General features: G+C 49.3%; 4 protein-coding genes across 4 annotated transcripts; 2 read left to right on the forward strand and 2 right to left on the reverse strand.

The window, feature by feature from the left end:
- Positions 1 to 2,950: 2,950 nt before the first annotated feature.
- Positions 2,951 to 3,729, reverse strand: BDR25DRAFT_382156 (uncharacterized protein). The gene is made up of 2 exons (XM_033697761.1): positions 3,230 to 3,729; positions 2,951 to 3,158 (listed from the first exon to the last, which is right to left on the reverse strand). The coding sequence occupies exons 1-2, from the start codon at positions 3,451 to 3,453 to the stop codon at positions 3,077 to 3,079; spliced, it is 306 nt and encodes a 101-aa protein (XP_033552102.1). The 5' UTR covers positions 3,454 to 3,729; the 3' UTR covers positions 2,951 to 3,076.
- Positions 3,730 to 4,009: 280 nt separating this feature from the next.
- On the forward strand, positions 4,010 to 6,267 carry BDR25DRAFT_254152 (uncharacterized protein; the record flags this gene model as incomplete). Its single annotated transcript, XM_033686278.1, has 3 exons — positions 4,010 to 4,419; positions 4,443 to 5,324; positions 5,370 to 6,267. Coding segments are annotated over 3 exons (2,190 nt in total), but the record flags the coding sequence as incomplete, so codon positions are not given.
- Positions 6,268 to 6,684: 417 nt separating this feature from the next.
- Positions 6,685 to 6,933, forward strand: BDR25DRAFT_178880 (ankyrin; the record flags this gene model as incomplete). The annotated part of the gene is made up of 1 exon (XM_033684193.1): positions 6,685 to 6,933. A coding segment is annotated over one exon (249 nt), but the record flags the coding sequence as incomplete, so codon positions are not given.
- A 1,407-nt stretch (positions 6,934 to 8,340) lies between these two features.
- BDR25DRAFT_279269 (polyketide synthetase PksP) lies at positions 8,341 to 15,158 on the reverse strand. Its single transcript, XM_033687741.1, has 5 exons — positions 14,831 to 15,158; positions 13,516 to 14,774; positions 9,461 to 13,468; positions 9,107 to 9,401; positions 8,341 to 9,053 (listed from the first exon to the last, which is right to left on the reverse strand). The coding sequence occupies exons 1-5, from the start codon at positions 15,118 to 15,120 to the stop codon at positions 8,528 to 8,530; spliced, it is 6,378 nt and encodes a 2,125-aa protein (XP_033552105.1). The 5' UTR covers positions 15,121 to 15,158; the 3' UTR covers positions 8,341 to 8,527.
- Between the last annotated feature and the right edge of the window lie 550 nt (positions 15,159 to 15,708).

The following is a 15,708-nucleotide window of genomic DNA, read 5'->3' on the forward strand; positions in this document are numbered from 1 at the left end:
AGCTGCTGCTTGTAGGGCCGTTCTTCCATTCCCATCTCCTGGTGGTGCGTTGACGTCGGCGCCGGCATTAAGAAGAATTTCCATTACTTTAGTGTTACTGTTCTCAGCTGCTGCTTGGAGGGCCGTTCTTCCATTCCCATCTGCTGGTGGTGCGTTGACGTCGGCGCCGGAATCAAGAAGAATTCGCACTACTTCAATGTTGCCGTTCTCAGCTGCTGCTTGGAGGGCCGTTCTTCCATCATGATCTGATGGTAGTTCGTTGACGTCGGCGCCGGCATTAAGAAGAATTTCCATTACTTCAGTGTCACTGTTCTCAGCTGCTGCTTGTAGGGCCGTTCTTCCATGAAGATCTCCTGGTGGTTCGTTGACGTCGGCGCCGGAATCAAGAAGAATTCGCACTACTTCAATGTTACCGTCCTTAGCTGCTGCTTGGAGGGCCGTTCTTCCATTCTCATATGCTGGTGGTGCGTTGACATCGGCGCTAGCATCGAGAAGAATCCGCACTAGCTCAATGTTGCCTTTCCCAGAAACATATTGAAGAGCGGTTCGTCCTAGTAACTCTGAGTCAGGGTCCACTCCTGCATTAATGCACTCTTGTAGAAGTCTAGCGTGTTCATTATACGTTGCGGCTAGAAAAAGCTTTTCTGCAAAGGCCGCCACCGTTGGAGTCTGTATTGATAGGAGTGACCTCAGAAGCTGCATACCGGCCGTGTCCTGGAAATCTTTGACCATCTCCACGACTTTCTCTGTCATTAGCATATTATTGGTCACCAAATATATTGCTAGACTGAGATGTTGAATGTTTCCGTTCATCTCAAACAGATGACTCATTTCTTTGTTCCCTGGGTTCAGCTCCGTATTGGAATCTTCGGGTATTCTAGCACGGAGATAATTATGGATGCGCCGGGTGCTGGTTGACTGAGCTGGCGGAATTGAAGTGGTAATCCAGGTTGGTACAGCTGAGATAGCCTGATCTAGTACTGAGGGCGCCGTATTTACTGTTTGGACCCTTCGTGGTTCCGACAGGACTCTGTTACTGGTAAGATGGCTGGCCATGCTGATAGCAACAGCGGCCAGATCTGGGTAAGGATTGACTGGCATAGTATTAGCGGAGTATATAACTCGGACCAGTAATATACAAACCTTCAGACTTAATCATGGCTAGGAATCGGAGCCAAGGGAGACCACATAACAAAGCTGAATTTGCTTGTAAGGCTGGAGGCGTACACACGTAGATTCCTTCTGGCGTTGTTGGAGTTGGTCCTTGGCAAGTGTAAGCATTCCATGTTAGACGGTATCAACTTTAGAAAATACCTTGGTATCCATACGGAAATGCTGTGTCGTAGCCATATCGCGAGAGCTCCTTCCTTAACTTCTCTACGGGGACACACTCATGGCCGACCCACACATGACTTTCTTTTTTATCTCTTTTCCTTTTTGCAACCTTGGGTGCAACAGCCTCCCAGGTGTCCTTGTTCTTATACTTGCGAAACCCCCATTTCTTGAAACGTCTTTCGTACTGAGCCTTCCTAAAGTATTATTAGCAATTCTAAGGCACAGACTTGGATATATTATCATACGTCGCGTTGAACCCATACTCTGCTGACATTTGCTGTATTACGCCGTTAGGTCCTTGTAGCTTTCGATTCTCGATAAGGTACAAGCCTCGAATTGTAGCCTGGTGCAAATTCCAATCATGCTCAGTGAGCCCAGCGGTCATTCTGAATTACGCACGGCGTGAAGATAAAGGCTGAGAGCGGATCAAGTACTTCAGTACGGATGGATCTGTCGGGGACAAGAGCAGTTATTTGTGTTTGTGTTTGATGAGAAGGGGAGTCGAGGCGGCCGTGGGTTGCATATGCACCCTGACATGATTGGTTGGTACCAGAATCTTTTGGTCCTTGCGCTCAGTACAACGCGGCTCAGCCCCAATGTCGTGCGAGCGACAAAGAGTGAGTCTTCCTATTCGCTGTTTCCAGAATCTTATGGCCCTTGAGCTCAGTAACAACCCGCTCAGCCCCTAATGTTTTGCCTGCCACGCAGATTAAGCAGTCTCCCTGTTCGCTATTTCCAAAATCTCCTTGCGCTCCATTTGTTCCTTTAAATTTGTGACTGCGTATTGGCTATCCCCAAAATCTGCGTGCAGTCAATCTCGACAGATAAAGATTCCACCCATATATAAATCATTGCTTCCCCAACATGAAGGCTCTCACCGGCTGCTAGACTAGAAGTGCTCTTTACTAATAAGTGTATTGCTAGCATGAAGCTCTCTGTGGAGGCCATTGTCGCTATTGTTGCTCTTCTCGTCACGTGCCCTCCGACATTTTTAATTATCTGGAAGTTGTCTCGCCGTCCCATTCTACCCCGCAGGAGAACTGGTAAGACTATCTAAACCAGTGGACCAATATGTTTTGCTGTCTTGTCTATGGCACTAAGGGATTTGACGCAGTGTATGAACTTGAGGTACCGTCCGCAGCGAAAAGTCCACTTCAGCGTGACTACCTCATACATTACACATACACGGAGCGGAGAGCGGAGGCTAGCGTTATATCTTCCAATGATCGTCTCAGTAAGTTCTCCTGCGAAGTAAGTTGTCTCCTTTTCTTAGTGCTAACTGGCACATGTGTGACAGACGCGACTCTCGCATTCATATAGGGCGACTGGGTGTAATTCGCTTGGAATAGCGTTATCTCCGACGTGTAAGTAGGCGTTAACATACAAGCTCTCCGCGTGGTTTACACCAAAGCTTTTAGCAGGTGTAACTACCATGTCTTATTGAATTTATGCATCCTAACAATTTGCTCTTAATAGGTCGAAACTTCCCCGCCCCACATTCTCTTAGCACTCGGTTCCGGCGTATTCCATGGCTTAAGGAGCGTAAGCAGTTAGCGATATAGGTTAATTCATCCGCATCATAGATGAGGCGGGGTGCATGGTTATTGATAGGATACTTGTGAGAGGTGTGAGAGGGGAGGCGACACAAGACGATATTGTTTTTAAAGCAAAAACTCCAAGGCCTTGAGCGTTTCATGTGTCCTGAAGCCGTCGCAGATTAGTAATTGTGGTTTCCCTTTGGCTAGTTCTTTGGTCTCGCGGTCAAATACCTGCTTAAGCTACTGCAAGCTAATATAGGAGTTGTTATATACGCATAATGCCACCTAGGCGTTTCATAAGTAGTCTAGTTGCTTTGATGGGTTGAAGCTGGCCAGATTATGAGAGGGACAGTGACCTGCCGTCTCCACTAATACATTTAATGGGGGTCACCATGGTCTGCTTAACACCTGCACCTCTATAGTCACGCGGATCATCCTTACCTACGAAGACTTTAATGGACCCGAGCTTGCTCAGCATCAGTCCCGTCTCGTCCATGTTGTAGACATTTTCCGGCAGGACAGCCGGATCCTGTAGTACCTTTCTGATCGCCTCAAACCATTCTACCATCTTATCATACATGTTATTCTCATGACGCTTCCAGTCGACCGCTCTGACGTTTCTCGCTTTCAGTTCTGGGTGGCGTTCCTGGAAGGCTTGAACCCAGTTCTTGCCCGGAGGTTTGCGTGGGTTATTCGTCAGAACGTTAGACCGCTGGCGGGTGATACAAAAGGCTAGCGAAGGTAAAAACTTTATTCAGATAGGTCTCCTAAAAGAGGTCATTAGTAGCAGAAACGAAACGAGAGCTGTCTCTTCCTCTGGGGTGAGGTATTGCTGGCGTTGAGCCGTCTCTTTTTTTGAGGGTCGTCTATGGTTACGAGCATGGAGCGTAGGGCCAACGAGAGGCTGGCGCTCTGGTACTAAAAATAGCATGCACGTGATTATTGTTGGAAGTTTCTAGAACCACGCCATGCTGACGCTCGGAATAACCTCCTGCTGTTGTGGCGAAAGAGCTTGTGGTTTGACGTTGTGTGAACCCGCATGGAAGAGGCAATGGTTGCTCTTCTGCCTGCATCGTGCCGCCATCACTCTCCACTACTCTGCCACACGGCTGTCATCTGGACCATCTCCTTGCCAAATGGACTCGCTCAGTGCAACAGCCAGCATTATCTCAATTCTCCAGCTCTCGGCCAAAGTTCTCGCGTATGTGAACGATGTCAAAGATGCCTCAAAAGACCGTACACAGTATGCTGTTGAGATGTTAAACCTTCGCAGCCTGCTTTTCAAACTAAGAGACCACGTTGAGTGGGGAGATTCTACGGAGCCATGGTATACCGCCGTCCAAGCCCTTGCAGTCAAGGATGGGCCTCTTGACCAGTTCAAGCAAGCTCTTGAAACGCTACAGATCAAGATGACAGGCGGAGGCCGGCTAGGGGGGGCAGGTGAAGCGCTAGTGTGGAAGTTCAAGAAGGAAGAGATTGCAAGCATCTTGGGTCGGATGGAGCGTTTGAAGTCGCTCGTGGAGATCGCGTTACAAATGGACCACTTGTAGGCTTCCACTAGCACCGCAGAGCAACATCGCTAATATATATAAGCAAACTCTCTCAAGCCATCAAAGACGATACCAACTACGTTCGGGCCCATGTGCCTGCCATACAATCTGGAGTGGAGAAGATCCAGCAAGATCAAGATTACACAAAGTACCGCCAGGTGGTGGAATGGATCTCTCCCTCAGATTACCCGGCTCAACAATCCGATATTATAAAGCGCAGGCAAGAAGGAACAGGCCAGTGGTTTTTGGACGCGCCTGAAGTGGCAGGATGGCTCACCGAAGTCGGGGGAACCCTCTTCTGCCCAGGAATCCCAGGAGCAGGCAAGACCATGATAGCCGCCATCGCGATTGATCACCTATTGAAATCCGCGCAGAACAGCTCACACGGGGTTGTTTACGTGTACTGCAACTACAAAGCTCAGGAAGAGCAGGATGCTTCTAGTATGCTGGCGGCCATCCTAAAGCAGCTAGTGCAGGCTCAGCCGTCGGCCGTGGAGCCTGTGGAACGGTTGCACAAGCAGCATGCCAATAGGGGGACCAGGCCATCGCTTGACGAAATCTGTAGCACTCTCCAAGATGTGCTCAAACATTATTCTACAGCCCATATAGTGATCGACGCCTTGGATGAGTGTCGAGATAGTGACGGCACGCGTCGTACGTTTTTAGCCAAACTCCGACTCCTACAGGCAGGACGAGACATTCGCCTCATGGCCACCTCCCGGTCCATACCAGAGATTGAAGAGGCATTTAGAGATGCGATGAAGCTGGAAATACAGGCTAGTGGGGAGGATGTGAAGCGCTTCGTGGCAGGCCAGATATATCGACTGCCTAAATGCATTCAACGCAGCGATGCGCTGCAGGACATGGTGCAAGAAAAGATTGTGGAGGTGGTAGACGGCATGTATGTTTTAAATATGTCAATCGAAATCGTCTTATTCATTGCTAGGTTTCTTCTTGCTCGACTGCATACGGATTCACTATTAGATAAGAGAACACCGAAAGACGTCAAGTCAACTCTAGCCAAACTTTCCAAAGGCTCCGCCGCACTTGACAATGCATATAAAGGTGCTCTGATAAGAATCGAAGGGCAACTAGAAGATGATTATGAACGAGCTAAAAACGTTCTCTCATGGATCGCATTCGCGAAAAGGCCGCTTACCACAGCTGAGATTTGCTGTGCTTTAGCGGTAGAAGTGGAGAAAACGGAGCTCGACCCGGAAAATATATGCGACGTCGAAGACCTGGTGTCCGTATGTGCTGGTCTTGTCGTTGTTGATCAAGAGAGTGCTATTGTCCGTCTCGTGCACTACACTACACAAGACTTTTTTGAGCGTACCAAGCATGCATGGAATCCAGCAGCTCCGCAGCAGATTGCCACTATATGCCTCACTTATCTATCTTTCGACGCTTTCAGGAGCGGCAGCTGTTCTACTAATAATGGGTTTGAAGATAGGCTCAGAACCCATAAGCTCCTGGACTATGCAGCTAAACACTGGGGCGACCACGCAAGAGTAGCCGAGGCTGAAGTGTGCGAGCTGGCCTGTTCTTTTCTTCTTGACCACGGGTTACTAGCATGCGCTGGACAGGTAGTACTAAGGTCGGGATTCAAGTACAAAAGGCACAAACAGTCTTGTCCTAAAATCACAAGTTTTCACTTCACAGCGCAATTTGGATTGTCTAGTATCACACAGGAACTCTTGTCTAAGATGGGAGAGGAATCTACTAAATTTGTCAATACAAATGACGGCTGGGGCCGAGCTCCGTTATTCATCGCAGCAGCACACGGACATTATGATATGATTAAGCTGCTACTCAACGCTGGCGCCAACCCAAACGCCCAGGGTGGAAGTTACGGCAACGCACTCTATGCGGCTTCAGATAGAGGCTATGAGGCAGTGGTGAAGCTGCTGCTCAACGCTGGCGCCAACCCAAACGCCCAGGGTGGAAGCTACGGCAACGCACTCTATGCGGCTTCATATAGAGGCTATGAGGCAGTGGTGAAGCTGCTGCTCAGCGCTGGGGCCAACTCGAACGCCCAGGGTGGAAAGTACAGAAACGCACTCCAGGCGGCTTCAGAAGAAGGCCACAAAGAAGTAGTGAAGCCGCTGCTCGACGCTGGCGCCGATCCCAACGCCCAGGATGAAAAGTACAGCAATGCACTCTATGGGGCTTCATATAGAGGCCACGAGGCGGTAGTGAAGCTGCTGCTAAATGCTAAGGCCAACCCCAACGCCCAGGGTGGAAGCTACGGTAACGCACTTCAGGCGGCTTCAGAAAAGGGTCACGAGGCGGTAGTGAAGCTGCTGCTCAACGCTAACGCCGACCCTAACGCCCAGGGTGGAGAGTATAGCAACGCTCTCTATGCAGCTTCACTTAGAGGCCACGAGGCGGTAGTGAAGCTGCTGCTCAATGCTGGCGCCGACCCCAGCACCCAAGGTAGAAAGTGCAGCAACGCACTCCAAGCGGCTTCATATGGAGGCCATGAGGCGGTAGTGAAGCTGCTGCTCAATGCTGGCGCCAACTTCAACGCCCAGGACTTTAGCAACGCACTCTATGCGGCTTCACTTGGAGGCTACAAGGTAGTGGTGAAGCTGCTGCTCGACGCCAGCGCCAACCCCAGTGCCCAGGGTGGAAGTTATGACAATGCACTCCAGGTGGCTTCATATGGAGGTCACGAGGCAGTAGTGAAGCTGCTGCTAAATGCTAAGGCCAACCCCAACGCTCAGGGTGGGCACTACGGCAACGCACTTCAGGCGGCTTCATATGGAGGCTACGAGGCGGTAGTAAAGCTGCTGCTCGATGCTAACGCTGACCCTAACGCCCAGGGTGGAGAGTACGGCAATGCACTCTATGGGGCTTCATATAGAGGCCACGAGGCGGTAGTGAAGCTGCTGCTAAATGCTAAGGCCAACCCCAACGCCCAGGGTGGAAGCTACGGCAATGCACTTCAGGCGGCTTCAGATGAAGGCCACGAGGTGGTAGTGAAGCTACTGCTCGACGCTAACGCCGATCCCAACGCCCAGGATGAAAAGTACAGCAATGCACTCTATGGGGCTTCATATGGAGGCCACGAGGCGGTAGTGAAGCTGCTGCTAAATGCTAAGGCCAACCCCAACGCCCAGAGTGGAAGGTACGACAATGCACTCCAGGCGGCTTCATATAGAGGTCACGAGGCAGTGGTGAAGCTGCTGCTCAGCGCTGGCGCCGATCCCAACGCCCAGGGTGGATACTACGGCTACGCACTATATGCGGCTTCACTTAGAGGCTACAAGGTAGTGGTGAAGCTATTGCTCGATGCTGGCGCCGACTCCAATGCTCAGGGTAGATACTATGGCAACGCACTCCAGGCGGCGTCCTTTGGAGGCCATAAGGAAGTGGTGAAGCTGCTGCTCAACGCTAACGCCGACCCCAACGCCCAGGGTGGGCACTACGGCAACGCACTCCAAGCGGCTTCAGAAAGAGGCCACAAGCAGGTAGTAACGCTGCTGCTCGACAAAGGCGCTGTCTAGAGTACATAAATATTCTATAATATAATCTTTTAACCTTCCTATACCTAATATCTTTTGAATTTCGTTTTCTATGTAAGACATAGAAATATGTAACAACGGAAATACTATATGTAGTTTGTAGCAGCGACAATATATCACTTTGCTAATACGACAGAAATCCTTGTTAGCAAAATGCTGCGTGTAAGAATAGCGCTATACTCCATATAGATAGGGCATAGTGTTAAACGTAATACTCTAAGAGAGATGTTTGCTTGCGTCAAGATTTGCCTAGCAATCATTCGTTATTTGTTGACTGCTCTGGACCGGACCTTTAGATTCCGAGCGCCGTGCACAGCCTCATGGCCGAGAGCGGTGAACTTTGCTTATTGTTTGACAAAAGGTAAATTACGCAAGGATACAGGCGGGGTTGTAAAACGCTAGCCAGGGTTGGCTGCTTCTTTAATTGAAAGTACCAAACGACGTGGACCTTGCATGTTCTTCTTTATTCATAGCGTGGCGTAGCGGCAACCTCGCCACTAGCTAACGCCAATCCAACAAGATCAAATAGCCTCTCCTATCATTCAAAACTTGGAAACACCAAAGCCGTTAATCACATTCACTCCATAGCGCTCCTAATGAATGACCCAACCTTTTCCCTACCCTCCTTCAGCATACTGAAATGATCACTTCCCTCCAAAACCTGAATCCTCAACCTCTCCTCCCCAACCAATTGATCCCATCCATTCCCACCCAACTCAGTCCTCTCATTCAACAACCACCTCATCTCCCTTGTCTCATCCCCCTTAACCTCAACACCGCCCCTTTTCGCTACTCCATCTTTCGCCCAAAGAATCCACGTCTCCGGCCCAGCCTTGTGCTGAAAGGGGACCGGTTTGTACGTATCAAGCACATTGATGAATGCTAGGAAATGCGGCAACAGCCAAGCAGGAGGCTTGCGACCGGCTTCGCCGAAGAGATTCATCGAGTCGAAGAGTTCGTATAGGCTGGGAGGGAGCATTTCTAGGTCGATGGGGTTGGGTGAATCGAGTAAGATGAGGCGGGAGACGGTTTCGCCTGCCGCGGTGAGGTTCTGGGCACAGTCGTAGGCACAGATGCCACCTGCGGACCATCCTCCAAGGAAACTAATTTGATGTTAGCAAATATAAAATTGCAGGAGCATGATTGGTAGACTTACTACGGGCCGTGAGGTTGACGGCGGCGAATTTCAGCAAGGTATACGGTGCTGAGTTCGCGGAGTGTGCATTTCATTTCCTCGGCTTTTTTTATGAATGGGCTGTTTAGCCCCAAAACCACGGTATTTGTACCAATTTCTGGTAGGCTGAGGTAAGAAGTGGCGAGGCCGGAGCCGTCCGGGAAGAGCCAGAGTGTTTTCGAGGCGGTTTTGAGGTTACCTTGGAGAAGCACAGAAGAAGCGGGTGGCATTAAAGGGCTTACGGAGAGCTGTGGAATATGTGAATCGGTCGTCGTAGCTGCAGCTAGTCAAAAACAATTCCAGGACTTTTTTTTTAGGGCAAGAACTGTGACCTACCGTTTGAGAATTCTGTAGCATGTTGCATGAGCGATTGGCGAATCGCACCCATAGTATCATACGTAAGCAAGAAGTCGGGCTCCAGTTCCAATCCCAACTTCTCCTTTAGCTCACTCAAGACCGTCAATGACATCAACGAATCCAGTCCGAGACTCGAAAGCTCAGCATCATCTTTCAAATCAGAAGGCTGGACTCCGATCTCTTCGGACAGGATCCTGGTCACAGTATCAAGTAAGGTATGAGTTGAACCTCGCGACTCAACTAGGCCTAAAGCAGGCGGGTATATCGTCATTGGTGTAGTGTGACCGCTCTCGCTCAAGGTCGTGCTCGTGCTCGTGCTCATGCTCGTGCTCGAGTCAGTGAGAATCGGCGTAGTGGACGGTTCAGAAGTGGGCGGCTTTGGTGCGATAAGTTCGCAGAGACCTTTGACTGTGGTACCTTCGAGAAATACTCGGGAATCTATAGCAATCCCAACCTCTTCGCGAATCTTTTCCGACATCGTCAAGGACAGCAATGAGTCCACACCCAGATTTGTAAGTTCTTCGTTGTCGTCAATATCCGAAATGGGTACCCCAACTTCCTCCGCAATAATTGCTTTGACTCTATCAACTCCCAAATGAGAGTTCGTCGGTGTCAGCGTAGGTATCGGGGCAGGCATGGGAGCGGACATAGAGACCTGTGACTTATTATTTGGTGCTATGGATGACTGAAGCATGACCTGTTTTTTAGTCAACGGATTAGGTATTACCAAATCCAGCACCTTCCTTTCTATCGCTGCAAAGGTCACACCTTCGTAGACTGCGACAATTTCGCCTTGATCAAGAACGTAGATGTTACCCGAGTATTCATTTGCGCCCTGCTTCTGCATCTTAACATATGTCTGATACGTCTTCTCCGCCGAGAACGGAGCTGCAATTCTCAGATTCTTCCAGCCATGGTTAATGTACACCGTCTTTTTAAGGTCCACAAAATCGTTGGCATTCATTGTGAATCCAGTAATCTGGCCAATGCTATCGATCCAGTAAGGATTACAGAACCAGGTACCAGACTGACTTGAGGCAGGAGTGAACTTGACTTTTCCGGTAGCTTCGTGGTCAGCTGAGCGGAGGATGAGCTCGCGGTAACCCTTGAATCCGTCCGAATAGTCAACCAGAGCGCTGAAAAGCTTGTAGAACATCCTGGTCTTGATGAGATGAGCAGAGTCCGAGTCATGGAGGGTTTGCTGTAAATGTTCGATGCGAGATTTGATGAGAAATTCTTGACGTTTCCATTCACTAACCCAATCTTTGCGCGGGGAGAAAGCGCCTACACAATTTGCATGGTTGATAGTTGGCTTCCCGTCCTCGGAAATACTACAGAGACTAAAGGAGGATGTCCTTGTAGACCAGTTTGCGGACGCAGACATTCTTATGCGTTGGGACGACTGGCCAGCGAAAACTAAAGACTTCCCGGCAACCATGGATCGCACTTCTATTCCCAATTCCTTCTTGTCAGGGAGAGGCGATCGTTCAAGAAGGTGATGGAAAAGTGTCAGTGCCATATCAGCATACGCAGATGATGTACACAGTGGTTGTCCATTCACTCGATGACCTTCGAGTAGCTTTTGAAATTCAGGGTTGTTGAGATCAGAGACGGCTGTAACAGAGGCTTCTGTAGTAGAAAAAATCTCATCCGTGATCCTCTGGACAGAGGTTGTGAAGTTCTGAGTAGAGCTCTTCTCATCTGAAGGTGGAGAAGGTGCAACCTGAGGTGGGGCATCGCCTTTAGTCAGGCACCAGTCGTGCCTGTATGTAATCCAATAGTTTTTCAAGTCCCACTTGTACGATGGCAGTTTCAAAACTCTGAGATCGTCTTTGAAGCCGTGATGATATTCGGGCCAGTTGATTGGAATACCCTTTTCGTACAAGGAAGTCAATGTAGATGTCAATGTCTTCCAACTGTCCTCGGTTCTTCGTAAGCTAGGATAGGCTCTGAACTGAGAACCGAGCGTGGACCCCAGCATGGCCGAGCATACAGGATGAGGACCAACCTCCAGCCATAGCATTTTTTCTGAAATGGCCTTGGATGCACTTGCGGACGTCAATGCTGCATTGAAGTTCACGGTTTCTCGGCAGTGGCGGCTCAAATATTTACTTGGTTCACCAAGGTCTGAAGCAGCGGTAATAACGTTTCCGAAAAGTGGAGAGATTATTGGGATGGATGGCTCCTTGAAGATAATTGATCTTGTGGCATGTTCGAAGGCATCTAACATCGGCTCGACTTGTGCAGAATGGAAGGCAAACTGCACGCTCAGTTGTGTGGCTTTAATGGAGCTATTCGCGAGAGAACTTGCAAGGGCTGCAATATCGGCATTCGAGCCACTAATGACCGTGTCCTCAGGTCCATTGATGCAGGCAATCTCCAAAGATGTTTGGGACTCTAGATAAGAAGCCAAGGTCCGGACTGAAGCCTTGATAGCGAGCATGGCGTGGGTGCCCACAGTACAGTATTTCTCCAACAGACGGGCTCTCACACCGACGAGAAAGATCGTTTCCGAATCAGAGATAATTCCGGCAGCATTCATGGCGGCGTATTCGCCAAGACTATGCCCGATAACAAGCTTTGGGCGAATGCCAAGAGATTTCCAGAACTTGTGAAGAGCCATTTGTAGGCAGGTAATCGCTAACTGCAAAGTCGAGGGGGGCAGTGTGGGCAGTTCGACACTACAGCTTCCATCAAGGATTGGTAGAATTGATGAAAAGCCATATGCATGAATAGTCTCTTCAAAACGATTGATAGTAGCACAGATCTGAGGGATTTCCAGGAGGTGTCGACCCATTCCGAGGTACTGTGAGCCTTGACCGGTAAAGCAGAATCCGATGTCCGCGGGTGTAGAAGGAATAGATAGGAATATCTCGCTTTCTTCCTTAACTTTGAGCGCCTCTATGATATCACTAATCTGACTTCCACTAATCATGATCCGAAAGTTATGGTGGATCCTGCGGGCGGAGGTCGTATAGGAGAGCGAGCCGAGTGATATTTCTGGGTTTTCATCTAGAAATGAGCGTAGACTCCTGATGCTGTTTTTCAATGAGGTGGAACTCTTCGCAGAAACAGCGACCAGATGTAGTGGCCTTGGGTCGTTTCTTCCCGGATTCTGGACTGGTGCATCTTCAATCAAAACTGACGAGTTCCCTCCAGCGGCACTGAAGTTGTTCACAAAAGCCTTTCGAGGCTGGTTAGCTAGCGGCTTGGGCCAAGAAGTTGGTTTCATCGCAATATGAACATTTCTTTGTGCGAGGTCCGTCGGGAAATTTCTGTTGATTTTCGTCTTGATGCCCACGTGGGGAGGAATCGTGCTGTTCTCCATCATCAGGAGGACTTTGATGAGAGATGCAACACCTGAGGACGACTCAGAGTGACCGATATTGGATTTTGCAGATCCAAGGTGTAAAGACTGAGCCCGAGAGGTCAAATCCGGCGAAAACACACTGAGCACCGATTTCATCTCTACAGCATCGCCCTGCTGTGTCCCTGTGCCATGCATCTCGACATAGGAGATTTCGGACTGGTCTACTCCTGCTGAATTCAATATTCTCTTGAAAATTGCTTCTTGGGCGCCAGAATGGGGTCGAGTGATGGATACCGATTCAGCGCTGTGGTTGGTCGCTGTCCCTAGGATTGTCCCAAAGACCGGATCACCATCAGCTTGTGCATCTTCGAGTCGTTTCAAGACGACACTTCCCACGCACTCAGCTCTGCAATATCCATCAGCCGCGTCGTCAAAAGTATTGCAGTTGCCTGTCCGTGAGAGAAAGTGGCCTTTGTCAAGACCGGCAAAGTTGTCCGGGTTCGTCATCACATTCGTCCCGCCAGCAATGACGGTATCGCAGTCTCTCCTCCAGAGTGAATTGCAAGCTATATGGATAGCTGCCAGACTAGATGAGCAAGCCGTATCCACGCTGTAACTTGGTCCGCTGAATTTGAAATGGTAATTGATGCGGCCAGGAACAAATGCACGATTACCTCCTGCTCCATAATTAGCGAAACTCATCAAAAATGAACCCTCTTCGCACCTGGAATAAAGTAAGTATCCACATTCTGCCCGCTGTTGACTTCCCTCCAATCATCGCTTGTGGTCCCATAGAAAACTCCGACCCGGTTTCTTTGCGTTGATGGTGTCGCATCTGGGACTAAACCAGCCATTTCTATGGCTTCGTAGGCCGTCATCAAGGCAAGTCTTTGAGCAGGATCAGCTTGTTCAGCTTCCCTCGGGGACAATCCGAAGAATCTGGCATCGAAAAGCCCAGGTTGGCGAATAAAGCAGCCCTTCGTCACCGCACTGGTGTTCTTCTTCTTCCCCGTCGGGTCATAATACAGCCACGGATCGAATCTATCTTTTGGAATTTCCCTGTGTACATCTAGGCCATTCATGAGTAGCTGCCAAAATGCTTCGTTGTTGTCTGCATCGGGGAAGCGGCCTGAAAACCCAATGATTGCGATTTTTCCTTTAGCTGATCGTGATTCAGCGTTAGTCTCTTCACTTTGTTGAGATTGTGCAAAGGTCTTCTGAATTTCCGCTGTAGTGGATGGGGCTCGGCCTATCGCAGTGGCAAGGCCCTGAACACTTCCTGACGCGAATGGGTAGATCACCCAGGTCGAACTCTCATGGGCACATGTCGTGGCTAGCAATCCTTCCATGATGGCATCCCATCGGAGTTGCTTCTCCAGGATCTCAGATAAAGAGGAAATAAGAAGCTTTTCGAAGCTCTTTGCATATGTTTGTGCACCACTTTCATTTGAGAAAACTGGAATGAGCTGGGGACGATTTTTGAAGGAACGGCTTCTCGGACGAGAGATTCGTTCCACATCAGCGGTGCAGTATAGATGAGGAGCGTGGAAGAGACCGTTGACTGGGACACTCGTGGTCTTTACTGTCGGGCTCTTTGCGAAGAATCGACGTAATGAAGTCGGCGGTCCAGACATCGTGATGCTGCCATTGCCAACGGCGCTAATGTAGGGAGTCGAAGTCGATGGGACGCCTTCACAGCAACAATATTCTTTGACAAGCTCGGTGGCAGTATCTTCGTTGATACCTCCCACAATGAATGAACAGGACCCAGTGGAGGCATTGTTACTCTCGATGGACTCTGATTTCTCTTGAACAAGCAATCCCAACCGAAAGGCAGTCGCGATGGTTTGCGAGGCGATCGAAACGAGATCTAATACGTCATGACTGCAACTAACGGCGGTGGCTGCCAATAGGCCAATACAAATGCCGACAGTGTACGTCGTTGTAGGGTTGGGGTAAGTTATAGATGCTTCACTGAAATGACTATATCTAGTCAATATATATTTGAAAGATATATCGATTAACTGGGGATTACGAACTTAACGAACAAAGCGAGTTGATGTAAACAAACAAAGGCACTGTCGAGCGCACAATTGGTGCTTTTTGATGCGCCATGTTGCGTCAAAAGTTCGACGAGCGTTGAAAACGGCGGGAATTTTGCTTGCTCCGCTGGAGGAAGTTGGGCTATCTCTTCCCTCAAAGTATAGTGAGCCTCTTCAAACAAAGCTGATAATATTGCATTTCCCTTTTTTGAGAGAAGCTTCAATAATGATGAGTCATAAGATACAGCCTGGTCTCCAAAGACCAGGATGTCAAATTTGCCCGCCATTGATAGAGGCAATGTGGGAGTGTTGACGTAGAAAAGGGATAGTGTTAGAGAAGTGGGTGCCATCTTGGTGGGTAACATCAACTTATAGATACAATCGTGAAGGACCCCTCAACCGCTAGATCGAAGATTCGTGCGTCTTGTCACTCGAGAATGTAGCATTGGGACAAAACTTACCGGGGGGTCCACTAATTCACAATCATTGACTCGGGGTTGGCTAAAGATATCTACGTCAGTGAACAAGTGGAGACGACAGTTGATATCGCTTGGTCCCCGAGACAGCATCGGTTGTCATGATATTGGTGTGGCCCAATGGTACATTAGGGTTCGTGCGTCGGAGTTCACTCACATTCCCCATCAAGCAGAAGTTGCTCCAGGTAGTCCAGTTGTGACGATGAGAGTGGCTTCCTAGCGGGTGAGATTGTCCAGATCGTTCCCCAATAATGGTGAAATCTTAGATGGTGGTCAGACTGAACTGCTTTATTTGAGGAAACTCCGAACATACAGTGATCAATTCTCTGCCTAACCGCCACCAACACCTCTCTGACCTAGGTATGTGTTGAAGCTGTGCCAGTGGACACCGAGTTCGAT

The sequence above is a fragment of the Lindgomyces ingoldianus genome (assembly GCF_010093535.1).
Source record: "Lindgomyces ingoldianus strain ATCC 200398 unplaced genomic scaffold BDR25scaffold_5, whole genome shotgun sequence".
NCBI lineage: Eukaryota > Fungi > Ascomycota > Dothideomycetes > Pleosporales > Lindgomycetaceae > Lindgomyces > Lindgomyces ingoldianus.

Bases quoted from the DNA above. Each gene is read 5' to 3' on its own strand.
- BDR25DRAFT_382156 (XM_033697761.1), bottom strand. From the start codon at position 3,453: ATGTATGATAAGATGGTAGAATGGTTTGAGGCGATCAGAAAGGTACTA. The intron at 3,159-3,229 runs GTCACTGTCCCT...TGAAACGCCTAG, and splicing joins TGTATTAGTGGAGACGGCAG to GTGGCATTATGCGTATATAA.
- BDR25DRAFT_279269 (XM_033687741.1), bottom strand. From the start codon at position 15,120: ATGGCGGGCAAATTTGACATCCTGGTCTTTGGAGACCAGGCTGTATCT. The intron at 13,469-13,515 runs GTGCGAAGAGGG...ATTATGGAGCAG, and splicing joins GGATACTTACTTTATTCCAG to GAGGTAATCGTGCATTTGTT. The intron at 9,054-9,106 runs GTAAGTCTACCA...ACATCAAATTAG, and splicing joins CGTCAACCTCACGGCCCGTA to TTTCCTTGGAGGATGGTCCG.